At 42.9% G+C, this 19,986-nt stretch overlaps 1 protein-coding gene across 3 annotated transcripts in view; it reads left to right on the top strand.

Moving 5' to 3' along the window:
• SLC13A1 (solute carrier family 13 member 1) overlaps nt 1-19,986 on the top strand; it is a 657,301-nt gene that overhangs the window by 484,477 nt on the left and 152,838 nt on the right. For all 3 annotated transcript variants that reach the window (XM_069629100.1, XM_069629099.1, XM_069629101.1), the window contains one exon: nt 17,732-17,833. In XM_069629100.1, the coding sequence (XP_069485201.1) occupies nt 17,732-17,833 (102 nt within the window). The remainder of the gene's footprint in view (nt 1-17,731; nt 17,834-19,986) is intronic.

Below are 19,986 nucleotides of genomic sequence, written 5' to 3'. Positions count from 1 at the left end.
GCCCCAGAAAGCCTTGTGGACAATGCACAGGGTCTTGAAATTGATCCTTGCAGCCACTGGGAGCCAATGGGGAAGAGATTTCAGGGCTGGAGAGATATGATCCCTGGGCTTGAAGCCAAGGACAAGTCTCGCAGTCCTTTTCTGGATAAGTTGTAGAGGACGGAGAGCAGAGGTAGGCAGGTTTAGAAAGAGGCTGTTGCAGTAGTCCAGCCTAGAGAGAACCAGAGCTCTGGAGACAGTGAGCTTCTGGGGGAAGGTGAGGAAAGGAAGAATACCTCTGAGGAGGTGCAGCTGGTAGTTTAACTACTTAGAGACATCAGAGATGTGAGGAGAGAAGGGGAGTTTGGAGTCGAAGATGGCCCTGAGGTGCTTAGCCTCACAGGTGGGAGTAGGAAGAGGGCCAAGTTTGGCCAGCCAGAGAGTGACAGCAAAGGAAGGTGCCGGTGTGCCAATGAGAAGGATCTCTGTCTTACTGGCATTAAGGCAGAGATCATTGGCAGCACACCACTCCCTTATTGCAGACAGACAGTCTGGGATGAGAGAGAGAGAAGAGGCAGCAGAGGGGAGTCAGAAAGCGAGCTAAGTGTCATTCACATAGCACTGAAAGTTGGAGCAGTGAGCGGCAATGCAGTGGGCGAGAGGTGCCAGGTATTCGTTGAACAGCCAGGGAGAAAGGTTAGACCCCTGGGGAACACCACAGGTAGAGAGTGAGATAGAGGAGAGGAAGGAGCCAAGTTGGACCTGATTTAATCACCCACACCTTCCCATACATTTGTTTCATGTTTTTAGATATCCATGCATGAAAGGAGTGGTGAGCTACTCTTTCTCCTGTCTCTTCAGGTACAATGCTGGCACTCTGCAAACCTCCTCTGCCCAATGTCTCTAACATGCTGCTGGAAGATTGTTGATATCCATGTGCAAAAATGAAACATGTTATTACAACATAGTGTTTATTTTAACTATAGTGCATAGTATGGTAGATAGTAGAGTTTTGAGTTGGAATTATAAAGTATACAGTTTCATAAAGTTCTTAAATGTAAGAGTTAAATGATCCCAGAGGAACTCATCAGCTCTCTCAGGGAGGGGTGTAGAATAATAGTGGAATTGCATTTTTCTGGCAGGGATCAGAAAAAAGTACATTCAAAATGGCAGCTCTGTGCTTCCAATACCAGTAGCAATGTTTTTGGGTTGAGTTGTAGGATACGTGAATTCCCATATGGAAGGCTTCTGACGGGAACAACACAACAAGGACACCAGTTATCTAAGGAACATTGGAGGACGCCCAAGTTGATCATTGGAAACCATCTATGTGCCCCATCCTGGATGGAGCCCATCCTGGCAATGGTGAGTGTACTCTTGGTTGCCCTAAGCGGACATCTGCAGTTGAATGGGTTTGGCAAGCCCCAACTGTGTTGCTCAGCAAAGGAAGTGTGGAAATTCTGTCTGAACTGTTGAGATTGCCCATATCACACTTGGGCATTGCTACCATCTTAGCTTCATGTTTGGCAGGTTTGCCTTTTCAGCATCCTTAATGTGCACAGCTTGGCCACCATCATGCCATTTATCGGACATCTTATAATGTGCATTGTCATCTTTGCTATGGCGAAGAAATCAGGTGTTAGGGCTTCCCCTGCTTCTTTATGCCAGATGTTCTTGGTCACCCTCATTACTCTGCCCGTTGTTTTGTTCCAACACGTATTTATTTTCAGAGATATCCTTAGTAGGTGTTCTCTATCACTACTCCAAGGGGTGGACTGGCCTATAGAGAAGGTTTCCTGGTAGTGTGGTATTTCCTTATATTCTCATAGGAAAAGGCTTGGGATTGCTGAACATGTGTAATACGGGGACACTTTTAAAATTGTTTTCAGGGCCTCTTTTGGATTCCAGTTGTTATTTACAGGGCCTCTTTTGGTTCCAAGTGATTATTTCCAGGGCCTCTTTTGGTTCCCAGTAATTATTTCTAGGGCCGCTTTTGGTTCCCAGTAATTATTTCCAGGGCCTCGTTTGTTTCCCAGTAATTATATCGAGGGCCTCTTTTGGTTCCCAGTAATAATTCCCGGGGCCTCTTTTGGTTCCAAGTAATTACTTCCAGGGCCTCTTTTGGTTCCCAGTAATTATTTCCAGGGCCTCTTTTGGTTCTAAGTAATTATTTCCAGGGCCTCTTTTGGTTCCAAGTAATTATTTCTAGTGCCGCTTTTGGTTCCCAGTAATTATTTCTAGGGCCGCTTTTGGTTCCCAGTAATTATTTCCAGGGCCTCGTTTGTTTCCCAGTAATTATATTGAGGGCCTCTTTTGGTTCCCAGTAATAATTCCCGGGGCCTCTTTTGGTTCCAAGTAATTACTTCCAGGGCCTCTTTTTGTTCCCAGTAATTATTTCTAGGGCCGCTTTTGGTTCCCAGTAATTATTTCCAGGGCCTCTTTTTGATCCATGTAATTATTTCCAGGGCCTCTTTTGGTTCCAAGTAATTATTTCCAGGGCCTCTTTTGGTTCCCAGTAATTATTTCTAGAGCCGCTTTTGGTTCCCAGTAATTATTTCCAGGGCCTCGTTTGTTTCCCAGTAATTATATCGAGGGCCTCTTTTGGTTCCCAGTAATAATTCCCGGGGCCTCTTTTGGTTCCAAGTAATTACTTCCAGGGTCTCTTTTGGTTCCCAGTAATTATTTCTAGGGCCGCTTTTGGTTCCCAGTAATTATTTCCAGGGCCTCTTTTTGATCCATGTAATTATTTCCAGGGCCTCTTTTGGTTCCAAGTAATTATTTTCAGGGCCTCTTTTGGTTCCCAGTAATTATTTCAGGACCTCTTTTGGTTCCCAGTAATAATTCCTGGGGCCTCTTTTGGTTCCCAGTTCGCCTGTGATACTCCCTTTGCTACACCCCAACCAAGCAAGTGATTTTAGATTGATGCCCAGTCATATAAATTCAGATGTAATCAAATAAATGTCATCTAATGTAACCAATGCTATTAACTGTCCACATTCTCTTTTTTTCCCTTTCTTCTCCTTCCCTTTTTTTTCTCCTTTTGATTCTTCCTTTATTTTTCTGCCCAATTTTGATGAATCCTTATTCGCATGTTAATTCTGATTGTTTATTTGTAAACCTTTGATTGTTCGGAATGTAATGTTGTGATGTACCATTCGAGGGGTTTCTTGTGACTTGATTTTGATGTGCAAAAGATGTTTTTAATCCCTTATGAAAAAATAAAATTCAGATGTAAATAGGTCAGTACAGGATATAGGTGAGGGGCATCATTCCATAGACATGACATTTCAAAGGCTCACCAAGCGTTATTTGTCGGCATTTTACATTTACTCATTTTATATTTGAAAAGGCAAATTGTCCTGCTAAAGTCAAATGTACCCGTTTTGAGATCTGCAACATTGCACAGGCCTGAGGGAAGAAAGGTTAATCCCGTTTCTGAGACTGGTGGTGCTGCACTGTGTATGTGACTCATTAATTACACGTGCTTTCAGAAAGCACCGCCGAGCACTCTAAAACAAATCTTCTGAGAGAGCGAGAGAGAGCCCCTGAGACTGCACTTGAGGGCCCTCCAAAGGGGCCTTGAGAGGGTTCTGTAGAGAGCCCGGGCGAGTGCACTCAAGGACACCCCCGGAATCTTCTTTTGGGTGAACAACCGAGACAGTGCCTAGAATAGTGCCTGGGAGAGAAGTTATTTTTCCAAAAAGTGTGTACATTTCAATCAAAAACGGTTATAAAGAGATGGTTAAGGAATTCATGGAGTGTTAGGAAACAGTGTCTCAGCGTGGTCTACATGTTGTTTTTATCGTATTAGATATAAGTTTTTGCACCCATCAAATTACAGCCCTTGTAAGTATTTGCCTTAAGAGCTATTCCAAACAAATGCAGCTAGCAGTACATACCAGGGAAAATGCCACCATGTTATACCTCCAGTTTTTATCGCCACCAGATATAATTATAATTGGTTATTTATAACCCACTTAATACCCAGAGGTTTCTAAGCACGACACAGGGATCGAACCTGTGTTGCTCTGCGTCATCTTGCGCCCTGAGCTATCCTCTGGAGTCAGATACCATTATCTGACAGGAGGGATCTAGGTATCAACATTCCCCGAAGATACTGACGTGTCAGCTTCCCAGCACCTCCCTCTATTGCTCACGCGAGACTTGTAAGCGTCTTCCCTGCATTATCACACTCGGGTAAACTGCACAGCATGTGCGGCTTCTGCTTCCTTCGCTTCTCCAAACCTGCCTTTGCAGTACATGGCTCACTCTCTTAATTCCCCTTTTCAGACACGTAGGTCTGTCTTTTATCAGGCCTCGACTATTTAACTATTATCATAGAAACCATACTCAGGTGTCTGAAGTGATGGGTCTCAGGTGTGGACATGTTATAGCACAGACAAGGGAACACAACCTACTGGAGCAGGTGTTGTGCCTTCTCACGGCCAGATTCAAGTGACTAGACTCGATAGGCGGTGCCTTACACATAACCCTAGGAGAAAGTGGAAGATGGTCATGCTGTATTACATGCTAGACAACATGATATTGCAATGAAGGTTTTCGTAGTCATCAGAACTACATAGGCAGGCAGACAGTGGATGGAACACTGACACAGGACTATGTGATACACATTTGTGTAAGGATGATGTAATTCACCAATTCAGCTAGATAACAAAACAAACACACTTGGCTGGCCTAGTCACCTGGTTCACAGAGGACTGCAGCACATGCCCACCCTCTGTGCCATGGCAATCACCTTGGTCTGCAAATGTTCTGAGGGATCCATGTTTACTCCGGGTTTTCCTTTGACACTATGCATCTTACGGCTGGACCTGACCGAGCAACTCATCAGGGACAGCGTTTGGTGACATTAGAGGTGCAGTGGGAGTAGCAGTTGCAGTAGACATGCTACAACCAGCCTCATGTTATATAGGGTGGAGTGGTAAATCAGAAAATCAAGGGGTAATCTGTTTATGCCTTGATGTACCATTTTGATGCAGTGACAAGTCACAGGATGGACAGAAAGTGAAGATAGGATCTCCACCATGCATTCCTCCTCTGTCTCATAAGTGCATTTTGTTTCATGCCTGCATGACACTTTTACGCAGGCATGAAATAAATGGATGCCTATGGAATCTGCCTTGGTTTTGCAACTTGTAAAGACCTGGTGGATTCTATTTGAATCCATTAGTAAATGCTGCTTGCAAAGCATATTGGCAGGCAGCGTTTACCTTTTCAAAGACGGAGGGTCAAAAGCTCACCCTTCGGGGCACATAATGGCACACACTTTTCCCGTCTGGCTGTTGGAATCAGGAGAGATCCTCGGAGCTCAGTGGTCAGTCCACGATCTTCCATGCACCCACTTGTGGTCTCCCCAATGTTATATTTCTCATACACAGAGCATGTCTTGAATGCTTTGTAGAAACTATGGAATCCTGCTGCATAGCACTGCAGCAATATGAAGAAAACGCAGCAACTAGGTTGGAACTTTTTACTGACTGGAAGGTGGAGAAGTGTCTTCACAAAATGCTTTTATCCTTGAAAGATGGTTACATGTATTCTGACATCTCAACCTGCTTCTACTCCTCCCTTATACCCTCCGCCTTACCGATGTTTAAATTGCATGCAGAGAACCTATCAGGACGTACATGCAAACGTGGGTGGCCCCTGCATGCAATTAACCTGTGATTGAAAAGGACCTGGTATGTGGACATCTGGGGTGATCTTTGCAATGGCTCAGGGTTCTGTGTGCAGTGTCCGTGATTGTGGTGGGCACAGCTGTGTTGTGGCTTGTGTGTCTCTCATTCCAAGACATGCCGTTAACATACTTGTCCATAAGAGTAGGTATACCATCAACTGAGCGCAGGATTCCGCATCCAATGTAGCAGATTGTTTACCTTTTTCACTGTTGGTCCACACTTCAGCCCTAAATCCAAGTCCAACTTGAACTTGGACTTAGGTGTCTTGACAGTCGACAAAAGAGGGACATTGCACAATCTGCCCTCTAAAATCTCCTCCCTGCAAGGTCTCTCTCTGCCTTTTGACCATCCCCCTCAGCACTTTCTTAAGGGGTATCATGGGGGTTTTTCTCCACTTCTTCCAAAAGATAATCTCCCATTTCCGCTTAAATGGAATCCTTTTCTCCTTATTCATAATTCTCATGATTTTTGTTTTATCAATGCCGTTTGTTGACTTTTTTTCTGCAGCATATTATGGTTCATTTTGTCAAATATGGCAGAAAACTGATGTAGGCCACATTAAGTGACCGTTCCTTGCACAGAAACATTTGATCTTTGATATATTTAATTGCAGGGCATTAATTGATGGAACTTTGATTTTTCTACTTGAGGAAGTAGTCCACTTCTTGAGATGAGGTAACAAACAGGCAGTGGAAACCTTACCGGCGACGTCTAACGATGCTTTTGGGCTATATGTTCCTGGGTTTCATAAGTTACACTTTTTATAAATAGGTACGACCTGGGCGGGCTTCTGAGATGAAGAAATTAACAACGTTGGTATGATCTTCAAGAAAAAAAAATATAGTATCTCAACCCATCAGTCGATATCAGCTTTTAGCACAACATTGCCCAGGCCGACGGGTCCCACCGCTATTGATGATTTTAAGTATGTCATTATAATATGACATTTAGTCATAAGGCCTGAACAAGTTAGGTAAATTGTCTGTATTTTAATCCTTATCATTTATTAGCACATGGAAATCGTTATTGACCTACTCTCGGCCAATCTATATGTTTAGAGTGCAGTCACTGCATTCTAAACATTCTGTTTTCAGAAGCGCACAGGGACATAACAATGCGATTTCTACTCAAGGTGTTGTTTCAACAGAGCACTTCCTCTCTGGGAGGATCTTTTTTGTTACAACACGCTAATTAACACACAAAAGAGAAACAGAAAAACATTGGGAAATGCTTTCACTTTCTTATAGAGAAACCATTTACTTTTACATTACAACTCGTGCATGTTCAAGTTAAACCTGTTCCAGTTCAACAAAGTTGCAAACAAAATGCTTAACTTGAAGACAACAATGTTATTTCAGTACTATAAACTAAAACCACCTTTAATTTGCTAAGTCATTTTCTCTATTTACTTTACGTAATATTAAAGCAAGATGTTTTACTTCAGCATGACATTTCTAAAAACATGCATTGCTACTACCACCATGTTCTAATAGCCTTATTGATCTTTCAAGGGGTCATTATCACTTGGGATAATGGCATCCCCAACTTATGGCCCTCACCGACTTGGTGGCAGGTCATTATCTGATGAGCTAAATTTCTTTGTCGTAAAGTTGCACTAATCCTCCACTGCTATCCGATTGAGTTAGCAAATGGCTTGCCTTTAATCTTCATCCAGTTGCAGGGAACAGAGTTCTTTATCATCTTTTTGAATTGTGCTTCTCAACAGAGCAATACTTGTGATTCTATTTTTTTTAATCTTCATAGGATTTTATTTAATTTGTTTATCTTAGTTTGATCTTTATACTTTGGTTAATTTAAAAAAGCCATGGTTGCAACTTAGACCATTTAATTGCTGAAGGATTTTGCTCTACTCCAAGATGTATTCTCACTCTGTACCATATTTGTGAGTACCACTCTTAATTTGTTAGTTAAATTGAGAATACATGAACAATGTATTTTGCACTAAATAGGGGATACTTGCATACATGGACCTGCTTCCAGTTCTCCAGGCTCTGTACTAATACATTCACCACCTTTTTCACATTGTACGGCTCCCTTCCTAATGATTTGAAGAATTACTGGCTATGACCATGCCAAAATTAAATTCTGCAATGCATACTCTATTCAAATTCTTCGATTCTAATTTTTGCAAAGCATGATCACTGACTCCAGAAACTCAATTTTATATCACTTAAAAATTACTTTGAGTGATAGAAAAAAGTTGTCAATGATAGAAGTAGATGTACCGTTGCCCTGGGGCTCCCTGGCCGGGACATCTCTGTCTATACTCCGATACAACCTTCCACTGCCGAAGCTACTAGAGTCTCAGACTATACCATCCTATCTGTGTCCCTTTGCTTATATTCCTAAATGCTGCATTGCAAAAGATAAACCCGACATTCAGCAAGCTCAGCATATCATCTTTATCAATGTATCCACATTTTGCATTAAGATCGCCTGCTAAAATAATGATGGCGGAACCACTGGCCTCAACCATAATCTCTAAAGTCTGGTCCTACTCCACCCAATCGTTAGTTCCAGAATTTACTGGCAGACCATAAATGCTTACCAGAAGCCATTCTTCTTCCCTAAATAGATCGAAACCTAGACTTCTAACAGAAAGGATATGGTCCGAGTGGCACTCTTATACCATTGATTTCAGTCGCAATTTTCTTTTTTTTACCACAGCCTCCCTTTGACCTACCTTAAAATCTTTTTTTGCTTTCAATCTGAAAATGCTCTACTCAACTACAAACATGTTTTAGGGCATTATAACGTAATTGGCAAAGACAATTACTCTTGTTTGCAGAAGCTCTGCTAACAAGCACCAAACGTCCGTAAACGGACCATCTGTTCCACTCTCCTTGTCTTCTAATTGGACTTCTTTGCAGCCTCTATTGGTAGTTTCGCACCAGATTTTAAAGTTTGATTTCTCGCTGTGATTATAATCATCATACTTTAAGATTGCATGTTGATTAGATTGTTTAGTGTTTAGTGCAATGCAACCACTAGGCTAAGAAGGCCTTAAAACTCCTCCAGAAGTAATCTCCAAATAATAGGTAATCTCACTTGAATTCTTGATTTAGTGATTTTACAATCTCCTGGAACATAAACTGAAAGGGTGTCCTGAGAAGTAATTTCTCTACTCTTTGGAATTTCAGAGAATACTTCCAACTAACACCCACTATTCAGAGGAATAGGTAATGTCATGTTAAATATACATATAATGCATGCACAGGACACAACTCATCTCACTTTGGTTACACACTCTAGAAGTCTGCTAATCCTCTAAATGGGATCTCCTAATAAGCACTACCAATGGAGCGCTAGTGACATTTAACGCACAGGTTGACACTTCTGTTAAATCAAGTCTAGGGTCAAATTTCATGTTTGCTCGCCTATTAATATCTAGAAGCTCCTTGACGGAGGGTACCCCTGGGTCAACACTTGCTCAAATGACCTCCACAATAGATTGAATAACTCTTTGTTCATTTACACTGAGGAATTCCTGTGTACCAGCTATATTAGGGCTAGTAATTACTTATTTGTTGGCTATGGCTGTATGCATACAATTTGTTATATCTCTAGATGGCAATTTTTATCACCTTCCATTATCTGTCTGGATGTCGTCCCCGTTGAGGACCTGAAGCATGCTGTTGTTAGATGCCACCAGAGTGACTTTGTGGGTGTTACTGTTGAGATTGTTACACTTTTTTCTCTGCTCTCATGAGTACTTACTTTGGGAAACGTTGTAATGTGCCTGCAGGTTTTCCTAACAGGTTGTACAGGAACTGCAGACATGTCCTCTATAAGGATCACACTGCACTCTAACTAAACTAAACTAAAAGAGGCCCTGGAAATAATTACTGGGGACCAAAAGAGGCCCTGGAAATAAAGTTCAAAGTGGCCCTGTATGACACCTTTTCAGCAAGCCCAGTGCTTTTCCTATGAGAAAATTTGGAAATACCACAGAAAAGAGGCCCAGGGTGCAGAGGCCCACCGGGAAATCTCCAGAGTTCCCTATGGGCCAGTCCACCCCTGACTCAACCGCTGGGCTCCACCCAGTTAGGTTGCTGATTTCTGGTGGGATATCAGGATCTACAAGAACAATCTATTGACCAATTCACACTATATACATACAATTGTTTGCGCTTCTGATTGGTGGATTCCAGAACAGCGACAGCATCTCAACCTATGCACTCATTTACAATGCAATCCTCAGAACCCACTAGCAGTCTTTGTTGTATACTGCTACTAACAGGGTGGTAGCAACCACTCTCCAAGGTGGAAACTAACTTATTGACCAAAAAACCTTCCTTACAACAATGACTTGGGCTAATTACAGTGCTCTTTATAGGTAGGACCTGTGCCTATATTTTATACTTTGAATCTGCTTGGGTTTTTAAGTTCATACTGATGCTGTCATAAATTCTCACCAAATAATCAAAAAGCAAGTCAAGCACCCATTAGGATCAAGGAGGCCGATTGGAGTTCGTAGAAGGATCCATATGTGTCGGCTCTCCAGCTCCAATTTGGTCCACTTAAGGTGGTGCACACAGGAGTGCACGGCTCACTGATACTCCATGTGAAAGTTAGTAATGTTATACGTGGCCGACCGCCTAGAATGTGCAAGATAACTGGAGTTTACTTTGTGCAATAGCACCTTGAAGCATTTATTTATGCGAAGAATGGTATTACCATACTAAATGACCGCAGAATCCAATAACCCGACAGACCCAAAGAATATGCCAAAGTACTACTTTATTGTCAGTTCAATATAAGGTAGGGCAATTTGATGACCATACAAAATGCATCTCACACACTCACACCCGATTTTAATTACACAAAGGCTTTATACCTCAATATGCATCAGCTATGACATCATCCTAAATGACAAACTTAAAACAGTATTGAAGGGAGGGATTGGTTAAGGGAGCGTATGTACCTATAGTATTTGTAAGTGTTAATAACATCATTGGCTACCCCTTATCCAGCAGGCACACCTTGAACTACCTCTAAATACTTTTAATACAAATTATAACAGAATATAGTAATTGCAATTGTAATTGTTTATTTGTAAAGTGCTTATACACAAATGAAGTGTTCCAAAGCGCTTCAAGGCAGTAAGAGAACAAGGGAATAGAGTCGTCATTCTTAGGCCTTGAAGTTTCTGAATGATCTAACAACAATAACTAGCATACTAGGCCAGAGGCATATCTACTAGTGAAGGGCATGAAAAAGAGTGAGGGGAGATGGGGTGGGGGAGCAGGACATGAAAATACAGGTCTCTAAACTACAGTTCTGGCCTGGCGACATTTCAGATTGCTTGGTGGTTGGTCATCCAATTTGCCAATGCATGAGTATTTCGAGCACAACCAAGCTAGAGAGGGGAGACATAGGGAGGACAGGACAGACCGACTTGCTGGGCCTCGTACGTTCAAGATCATGCAAGTGCGCAGAACAGGAAGTGCAAGGGAGGGGACAAATGCGCCCAGTGAAGCAGGGGCCTGGGTTAAGTGCAGAGTGGTTGCCCCTCTCTTGGAACATAGTGCAGTAGTGCCAGGCAGAGTGCAGAGGCCCAGAGGCAAGAGCAGGACTGGCGAGGGAGCCTGGGGCCTGTGGGGCTGTGGAGGTGCACCAGGCGACTAGTCAGTGAACTGAGCAGGTTGGGGAAGAGAAAGAAGGCGGGAAAGAAGTGAAGAGATAGTGTGTATTTGAAGAGAATTTGGGAAGAGAGTGTTGTAGATAAAAAGGGGCCCCAGTCCCAGAAGCCCTTGTGGACTATGCAGAGGATTGGCCTGTGCAACTTTATATAGCAAGTTGCTACATGGACCCATATGATTGATTGACATTCTCTCCCACCCTTGGGCCTTTGCAGCACGTAGGCAAAATGAAACCCAGGTGCAGAGAACAATGTTAGACTACTACCCACTTATTCCAATTAGTCCATTATCTTTCATCGGTCAGGCCCGTAGCCAAAGTTTTTTTTTTATTGTTGACCTTTCAGCCTGTTCTTTGCTCTGAGATCTTTGAGGCAGTATCGCTACACACTTATCTTCACCCGGAGCTTAATGAATAGCCCTTGCTTTTGTCTCTTGAGTCACGTTTGAGGAGACCACGAATTTGTCCATTTCGACCTCTTATTTACTACTATTTGATTTAATTGTTCTCGGTTCTATTACTCCTGTTGGCCTCTGGAAACTTGATCACTCCATCTCACATATACCTTCTGCATTTTTAATCATCGAATACTTGCCACTTGTAGTTGTTTTCTTCTTTGCTTAATCTGAGAGAAATATGTCTCACGTCCATGGCTTATCCTCTCGACTCCCTTTGCCCCCTGCAATTATTCCTTGATTGGCATCCTTGATCCCAGGCCAGGAGGCCCCTTTTTATTCTTCGTACAAAGCTGTTTTTCCAGTATCTCCCATCCCTGCAGCCCTGGACTGTTTCTGAGGTAGTTTGGTTATATTCAATACAAGTCCGACATCCATCTTTTCCCCATGGCTGCTTGAGTCATATTGTAGGTTATATCGCAGCAAGCTTCTATATGTCTCCTCTACCTTGCGTTTCCGCGTATATGCATTTACTTTGTCTCTTCTTACTTGTTTCTCTGATTCTCATGAGTTCTTCATACTCGATTACATGTTACTCTTGTTACTCCAATTACATCTTTATTCTTTGAGTATTTCCCATATCGTTTTTGTATGTCCACGTGTCTTTACTTTATGACGTCACTCTGCAGCTGTCAGATGTTCTTTACAGCTCTTCAATATCCATTGCGGTATGCCGACATTCATCTACTCTCAAGTATGAGGGTACATTCGATACGGTTGTCTGAGTGCATAACGTCTTTCATACACTCACTGCGGAATTGGGACATTTCCTGGTGTCATACATATGTCTCTTCCATTATCGTTCCAAAATGGCAACCCTCCTCTAGGGGAAACAATTCTGTTTAAGAGGTAGTTTCAATATCCTTTGCATTCACTGGGGTTTTAGAGATAATTTGCTCCTCTTCTTTTGTGAAATAGTTGGTGATCTTGTTCACCACTGGTGACTGAACTCGGCCCATTTGGTAATCATAGGCACATCAATGATATGTTGGGTTTCCTCAAGCTTTTTGTGTGCTATAGAGCAGTCTCCCTTTGGATTTGAAAACAGATCTTCCAATAAAGGAAAGGACTCTTCACCCAATGTGTTCTTCAAACAAAGCCCCAGAGAGCTCATGCCTGCTATTGCCATTGCTCTACTTCATAGATTATAACTCTTCAGCCGTGTGTGGCCTCAAACATTTATCAGTGATACAGCATGACATACTCAGGCAAAGTATTTGTCAGAAGTCAGTCGTTTTTAGACTCGATTGTCAAATGGCCTGATATTGTGGCGGATCTAAAACACTCCCTGAAAAACCTCTCCTCACCTCATGCCTCCTGTGCCAACTGCAACAACTGCTCTCCACTTCACAGGCACTTTGTGCATGTTCTTACTTACGGGTCAGTTGATCATAGGATACTTTTCTCAGCAAAAAGAAAACCAGGTCTCAGTTGATCGTAAAAGTCGGCAGCTCCGGCAAACCTTTGCATTACACTGCCTTTTAACTGAATTGTTCAGCCCACTATTCCTGCAGTCTATTTCCTGACAGGCCACCTGTGCCAAACCGCAGCATGTCAGCAAATAGTGTATGCACTATTTCGCATATGTGGGCGAATATCCAGGCAGTGGCTGTAACAGCACCACTGAGGTGAGGAGAGGGGCAGAGGTAGGCTCGGGTTGCAGGTTGAGATCATGGATATTGGTAAGGTTGGCAGTGAGGTTGTCCTTATTGATCTCTCAGCTGCATTCAACACAGAATTGGTCACTGCATCCCGCTCTCTCTCCTTGCTGACAATATGGGATTCTCTGGCACAGCCCTGAAGTGGTTTACCTCCTACCTCTCAAGCAGACACTAGGCCATCTAAACAAACACATTCAGTCTTATTACAAGTATGGCAGTAAGGCAACAACAGCGCCGGTATTGGTACCAGCACCGTTGTTACCATACCGCCATGCTAGGAGTTCTGCTCACGGGTGCCCTTGTAGCCACCAGGTCTGACCTGGTGGCCGTGCTGGCACCCGCGAGAAGAACATGATGGTAGCACCAGTACCGTTATTAACGGTACCAGTGCCACCACCCTCCCCATTCCCATTGAGCCATATGGGACTCAAATGGGAATGGGGAAGTACCAGGCCCGGCACCCACGAAAGGGCAATTACTGTGTCTGGCTGGGCCGGAATACCCTGGTAATTGGCCATTCGCGGGTGCCGGACCCAGATGCAAGTTTGGAGGTAGCCTTGCCATTAAAACCGGCAAGGCTAGCTTCAACCTCGTAATGAGGCCCATTGTGTTCTAACCAACTCCCATTCTCCCGAGGAGTCCACCAAGGCTCCATCCTCTCACCAATCCTGTATAACCTTTACATTGAGCCTCTGGGCACACTCCTCAAAGATCCCAATAAAGCCATCCATCAATATGCAGATGATATTCAGTTGTACATTAGAATAAAAGGCCCACAGGAAATCAGTTGCCTCTGTGGTTGCCCAACCATCATTCAGTCCTGGATGTCGACTGCCTACCTCAAACTTAACCCATCCAAGACCAAATTCGTCCTCATTGCCCCCCACCACTAAGCAGCATATGGTCCAATGATATGTTCCTAGAAGGATTTGATCCTCAACTCTCAGGTTCAGCAAAATCCTTAGGTTTTACCATTGACAGCCGACTGTCCTGTCAGAAACACATAGCCAAGAAGGCCCAAATGTGTATGAGTGGAGCTGTGCTGCATGAGCTGAAGCAGGTGCTCAGAATGTTATGGTTTGTCTGTGGAGTTCCGCCCAGGAGTTGGAGACATTTGCCCTAAGTGGTGGGAGCCAGTTGGCTCTCGAGAGGATACTTAAGAACTAATCTTTTATTTCTGGTACCTGTCATCTTATGTGTAACCTGTAAGCGTGCCTGAGGACTTACCATGCTGCCTCCCGAAGGGCTTTGTAACATGAATGACCAGTTCCAATACATGGGGTGCCTTTGGTTCAGGACTGTAGTTGGACATTGAGGAATTCTGACCACAAGTCAAGGGAGGCACCTTATATAATGAGGAGAAATGTTCTATCCACACATGGTGCTCTACATTGGTTTCAATATTGTTTGTACTGTGAGACAGGCATGGTATCACGAGATATGACACAGACAACAAAAGTATATTTTAAACACAGCTTTATTAATGGTCAGGGTGGTGTAACACCTAACTAACCCTATGCTATGGTGAGATTTCCCTTCGTAAAGAAATCTAAGGAAAGTCTATGTCGATGAGCTCAAAGGAAAAGTCTGCCTGTGTCAAAACCTATGCTTGTCCTCACAACTACAACAGACCTAGTGGGGAAAATACTCTCAACAAAATAACAGTGTTTCAAAGTAAATGTTTAAATAGTGGCCATCTCAGTTCCTCTAAAATGTTCTGTTTCAAATTCAGCACAGTTTCAATGTAACTTTGTTTTTAATAAAGACTGAACAAGTAAAAAAAAAAGAAGGCCCAAACGGCCTGGTGCCAAATCTCCACCCTTCGCAAAATAAAACCCTTTATCCCTCTGCAGGACGGCTGGACTTTAGTGCAGGCTCTTGTGGTCTTGCACATCGATGGAGATTATGCGCTCCTGACGGGGCTCCCACCTGCTCACTTGGCTCCCCTAAATGTAGCATGCCACTCTGTATCTCATCTTAAAACAGCTGCACAGAAATTTGACTGAATCACCTCTGTCCTATGAAAGCTACATTGGCTTCCTCCCCATGCCACAATACTGTTCAAGACTATATTGTTCAGCTACAAAGTAGTCACGAGTAGCACACCAATGTGCCTGACCACTAAGCTCCACATATCTAGTGGCATATTCTCCTTGTGCATCAAATTGACCAACCAGCTCTTAGGCATGTCGCCTGCAAAAAACGGACTCGACAACAATCCTTTTCTTGTCACGCACCCACTCTTTGGAACTTGATCCCGGTATTGGCTCAGAATGCCCTCACAATTCTCAAGTTTTGCAAATCTCTCAAAACATAGCTTTTTCAACAGCACCTGACCAAGGACTAATCCCAATGGATGTACAGACAAATGCACAGATCGTAACTCACAGTACTGCACTACTGTTAAAAGTTGCCAGCTCATACGCTGGCAATGCACACCCTGTACAGTGCTCTGCTGCTCTCGAGCTGGGTTAGCACTTTAAACAATAAAATATAAAGGTGTGGGGGTAAGGTTGGGTCTGAATCCAAGGTGGGGGTGCAGGAGGAATTGGGCAGGGGTTACGCAGGTGTCACCCTCACATGACGATTGATGTGGGGAGAGAACAGGGGTTGCAGGTGTGTCCCCTACATTAGAGACGGTGACCAAAATGGTAAAGGGCAGAGAAATGGTGTTTTGTCACAGCAGGAAAGCTGTGCCAAGCAGTGCATGCTTTGGCTAAATTGGCCTGCACCGATGCATCAAGTTACCATTTGAACGTGCCAACTGGGCAATGCAGGTGTACTTAAGTGTCTGACACATGCATATCATTCTTGCTTGTTGGGAGTATTGCCTGAATTTAGTTAAGGAACCAGGCATGCCATTCACCCAGAGCCCTGTTCTCACCCAGTGCAGTTAGGAGCAAGCTGATTGCAGACTTACATCCCTATGTGTGTGTCTCAGAAACTGAGATTTGCGCATTGTCATCATGAATATCGAATACTTAACTCGAATGCTTTGATCAGAGAACAAACATCTCTAGTTACTTTTATGTTTCTGGCAAAATTAAATACAACATCGGTCAAATCGGTCTACCTTCTCACCTTACCCAGCTAAATACACAGTGAGAGGAGGCACTTTCATGAACGGTGATAAATACACACTGTTTAACACTACTTTCTCCCTAATGCACCTGTGGTTGTAGCACCTAGAGGTGATTCACTTCGTAGAGCTGCATTCTACAATTACAATAATCAATAGAGTCATCATTAATGCACTGCATGGCCCACCTTCCTAGGCTTAGATCTCTTTGCCAAACCATTTGAAAACAATGTGCAGAGGTGACTCTGGTGACATTTACTGCCCTTCACCCAACTGATGCAAATACATTGACAACGTGGAATATGTGTGGGCAACTGCATTCAATTTCCTCAAATGTGTTCAAAATTATTCCTGACTTTTTCCAAGCTTAACACTACTGTATTTGTAATATGGTATATGTTCATTCACTATATGTTATATAGACATGAGTGCTCACTCAGGAGATCATTATGTGAAATGATTTATGAATCTGTGATCATTGGTTGTTCATGAAATGCTTAATCTAGACACGACCATTGGGATTATGACAATAGAACCAATACATAAATGGGAGAAATGTATTGTTACAACATGGTTATGAGCAGGTAAGGTTACATGGCTAAGTCACAAAGAACCAATGGTAGGCCATTCTACCAGTTATGGCCATGGCACTTATGTGTGACGTTAATTGGTGAAAAGGTGTTGAAACGAGGGGTGTGTACAGTACTGACATAAAGAACTGACTTGTGAAATGAAGGCTATAATTGAGGGGCAACGCCACGCCTGGCCCTCTGTTACTCCATCCAGTGTTGCAGAAAAATCACTGGTGAGGATCCGCAGCAGCAGATTGGTTGGGATGTAGAACTTTCTACCCATTTAGAGATGCTTGCATGTCATACCAGGCTTATGGAACATTTCAGCCAATCAGAGCAACACTGTGTTGTTTCTACTCTGATTACCCAGAAATGCACTGTGTTATGCCAGTTAAGAGAAAAAACACATTTTGGCCTCTCTGAAATGCTAGAACTCAGGATATTCCTTGCAATCCTTGATTCTGCTTCCATAGAATGCCCATTGGTGAAGAAACTCGTGGAATGTGCCACTGCTTATAGCCAAAGCAATATATTTTCTGGGAAGTTATTTATGTTGTGTTAATGTGTCCTTTTGTGTTCCTAAAAATATTATATCTCTGATCTCAACATACAATTTATATTGCAGCTATGAAGAAATTGTAACCCTCATACTGTTCATCATAATGGCTTTACTCTGGTTCACAAGAGACCCTGGCTTTTTCCCTGGATGGGCTTCACTCTTTCCTCAGTAAGTTAGAACATATTAAATTATAATGGTTCTGTTTTATTCTTAAAATATGGCAATGACAAGGAAGGTCCATTATCAAATCGTCCATAACTGTCTAGAGGTAATCTGCTATGCGATGTTCAGCCGTGTGTCTTTGTAAAGTCAAAATATGGCTCAATCCAGAGGCCAAGTTATACTAACTTCTAATTCATGAGGCGTTTAGCAAAACAACGTTTTACAACTGACCATATCTAACTACATTTCTATTACACAGCTCTGCAAAACTTCTAATTTTTTTTAAAGTAAAATCTGCTATTTTTGTTCGTACTTTATGAGAAATGTTTCACTGATCTTTGAAATGCGACTCTTTCCACTGTAACATTATTTTCCTAAACTCTAGGTTTCAATTTTTTTACTCTTGCATCCACAAATTTCAGATGTTCATTCAAGACACATGTATTTCCTTCTCGGTGGTGCCAGATGAAAATTGGTATGCAGTGGGTTAACACCAAATGATGGGGCCCCAAAGAAAAATGGCATGGCAGAGCCTTGATATGCCAACCTACCAAACATGTACTGGGTTCTTCAGCCTATTTGGGGCTACTGATTAGCGATCGACCCACTGAACGTCCATCAAGGTAGCAGTTATGAGTTATTTCCCTATTTCTCAAGAGTTGTGAGATATTTTAGTATGTCACAAGCAGGGATTAAAGATGCTAAGTAAGAATGGATCTAGACCGGCACCATGACTGGTCATTGTGTGAAAGGCATGCAGGAAGTGAGTGGACCAAATAAGCCCCGAGAGCCTTATCTCCATTGATTTCTGCATTTCTTTCTACATGCAATTCCTCGTCCGGAATGTTCATGCTCAAAATGGCTTCTCCCTCTGATCTCATCTTTCTATGCTTTTTGCTTCTGTCCCTGTGGTGATGTTTCTTTTCCCCAATCCTAACTTTTCTTTACATGAGAAAGTGGGAATGTTACAAGTTGACTATTTTTATGTACTTTGGAGGACACTTGTTTGATTTTTCTAATGGTAGGTCTCGTAGATCGGTTCCCTACAGCAAGGAGTAGACCTCACGCTAATTTTGTTTCAGGAGAAAGTGATCTGGTTTGGATAGAGGAACCATTCGCAACATGAGACCTTAAAGGGTTTTCGTTCTTATCTTAGTGGACTTAAACCCATCTTGACACATTGAAGTAGACAGATTGTTGCTACGAAAACAAATATAAGATTTCAGTAACAGAGTTAGATAAATACATGATTTTGGAGGGTTAACCGTGTTAAATATCTTTCTGGATAAAGCATGTGGATTACTTTTCATAAGTAACAAGAATGTGAGTGGACACCACAAAATGAATCAATATTTTCCAGAATAATCAAAGGTCAAATTACATTTAGGATGCTAACCTCTTTTAAGTGCACCACAATGGACACTAAAAATACATGGTCAGTCTGTCTCAGGACTGGCACTGAAAGCTGAGGCAAGTGCAAGGTATGTCCAGATGCCTGAAGCAACAAGTCCTTATGAGACTTTACTGTCTCAGGACTGTCACGGACATCTGGGGAAAGTCCAACATATGTCCAGATGCCTGAAGCAACAAGTCCTTATGAGACACTACCATCTCAGTACTGGCACGGACAGCTGGGGCAAGTGCAAGATATGTCCAGATGCCTGAAGCAACAAGTCCTTATGAGACACTACCATCTCAGTACTGGCACGGACAGCTGGGGCAAGTGCAAGGTATGTCCAGATGCCTGAAGCAACAAGTCCTTATGAGACTTTACTGTCTCAGGACTGTCACGGACATCTGGGGAAAGTCCAACATATGTCCAGATGCCTGAAGCAACAAGTCCTTATGAGACACTACCATCTCAGTACTGGCACGGACAGCTGGGGCAAGTGCAAGATATGTCCAGATGCCTGAAGCAACAAGTCCTTATGAGACTTTACTGTCTCAGGACTGGCACGGACCGATGGGGCAAGTGCAACATATGTCCAGATGCCTGAAGCAACAAGTCCTTATGAGACACTACCATCTCAGTACTGGCACAGACAGCTGGGGCAAGTGCAAGGTATGTCCAGATGCCTGAAGCAACAAGTCCTTATGAGACTTTACTGTCTCAGGACTGTCACGGACATCTGGGGAAAGTCCAACATATGTCCAGATGC

This window comes from Ambystoma mexicanum, chromosome 12, assembly GCF_040938575.1.
Source record: "Ambystoma mexicanum isolate Mex_15411 chromosome 12, UKY_AmexF1_1, whole genome shotgun sequence".
Lineage (NCBI taxonomy): Eukaryota > Metazoa > Chordata > Amphibia > Caudata > Ambystomatidae > Ambystoma > Ambystoma mexicanum.
Note: the sequence above shows the minus strand (reverse complement) of the source record. Positions and strands in the feature narration are given on the sequence as shown.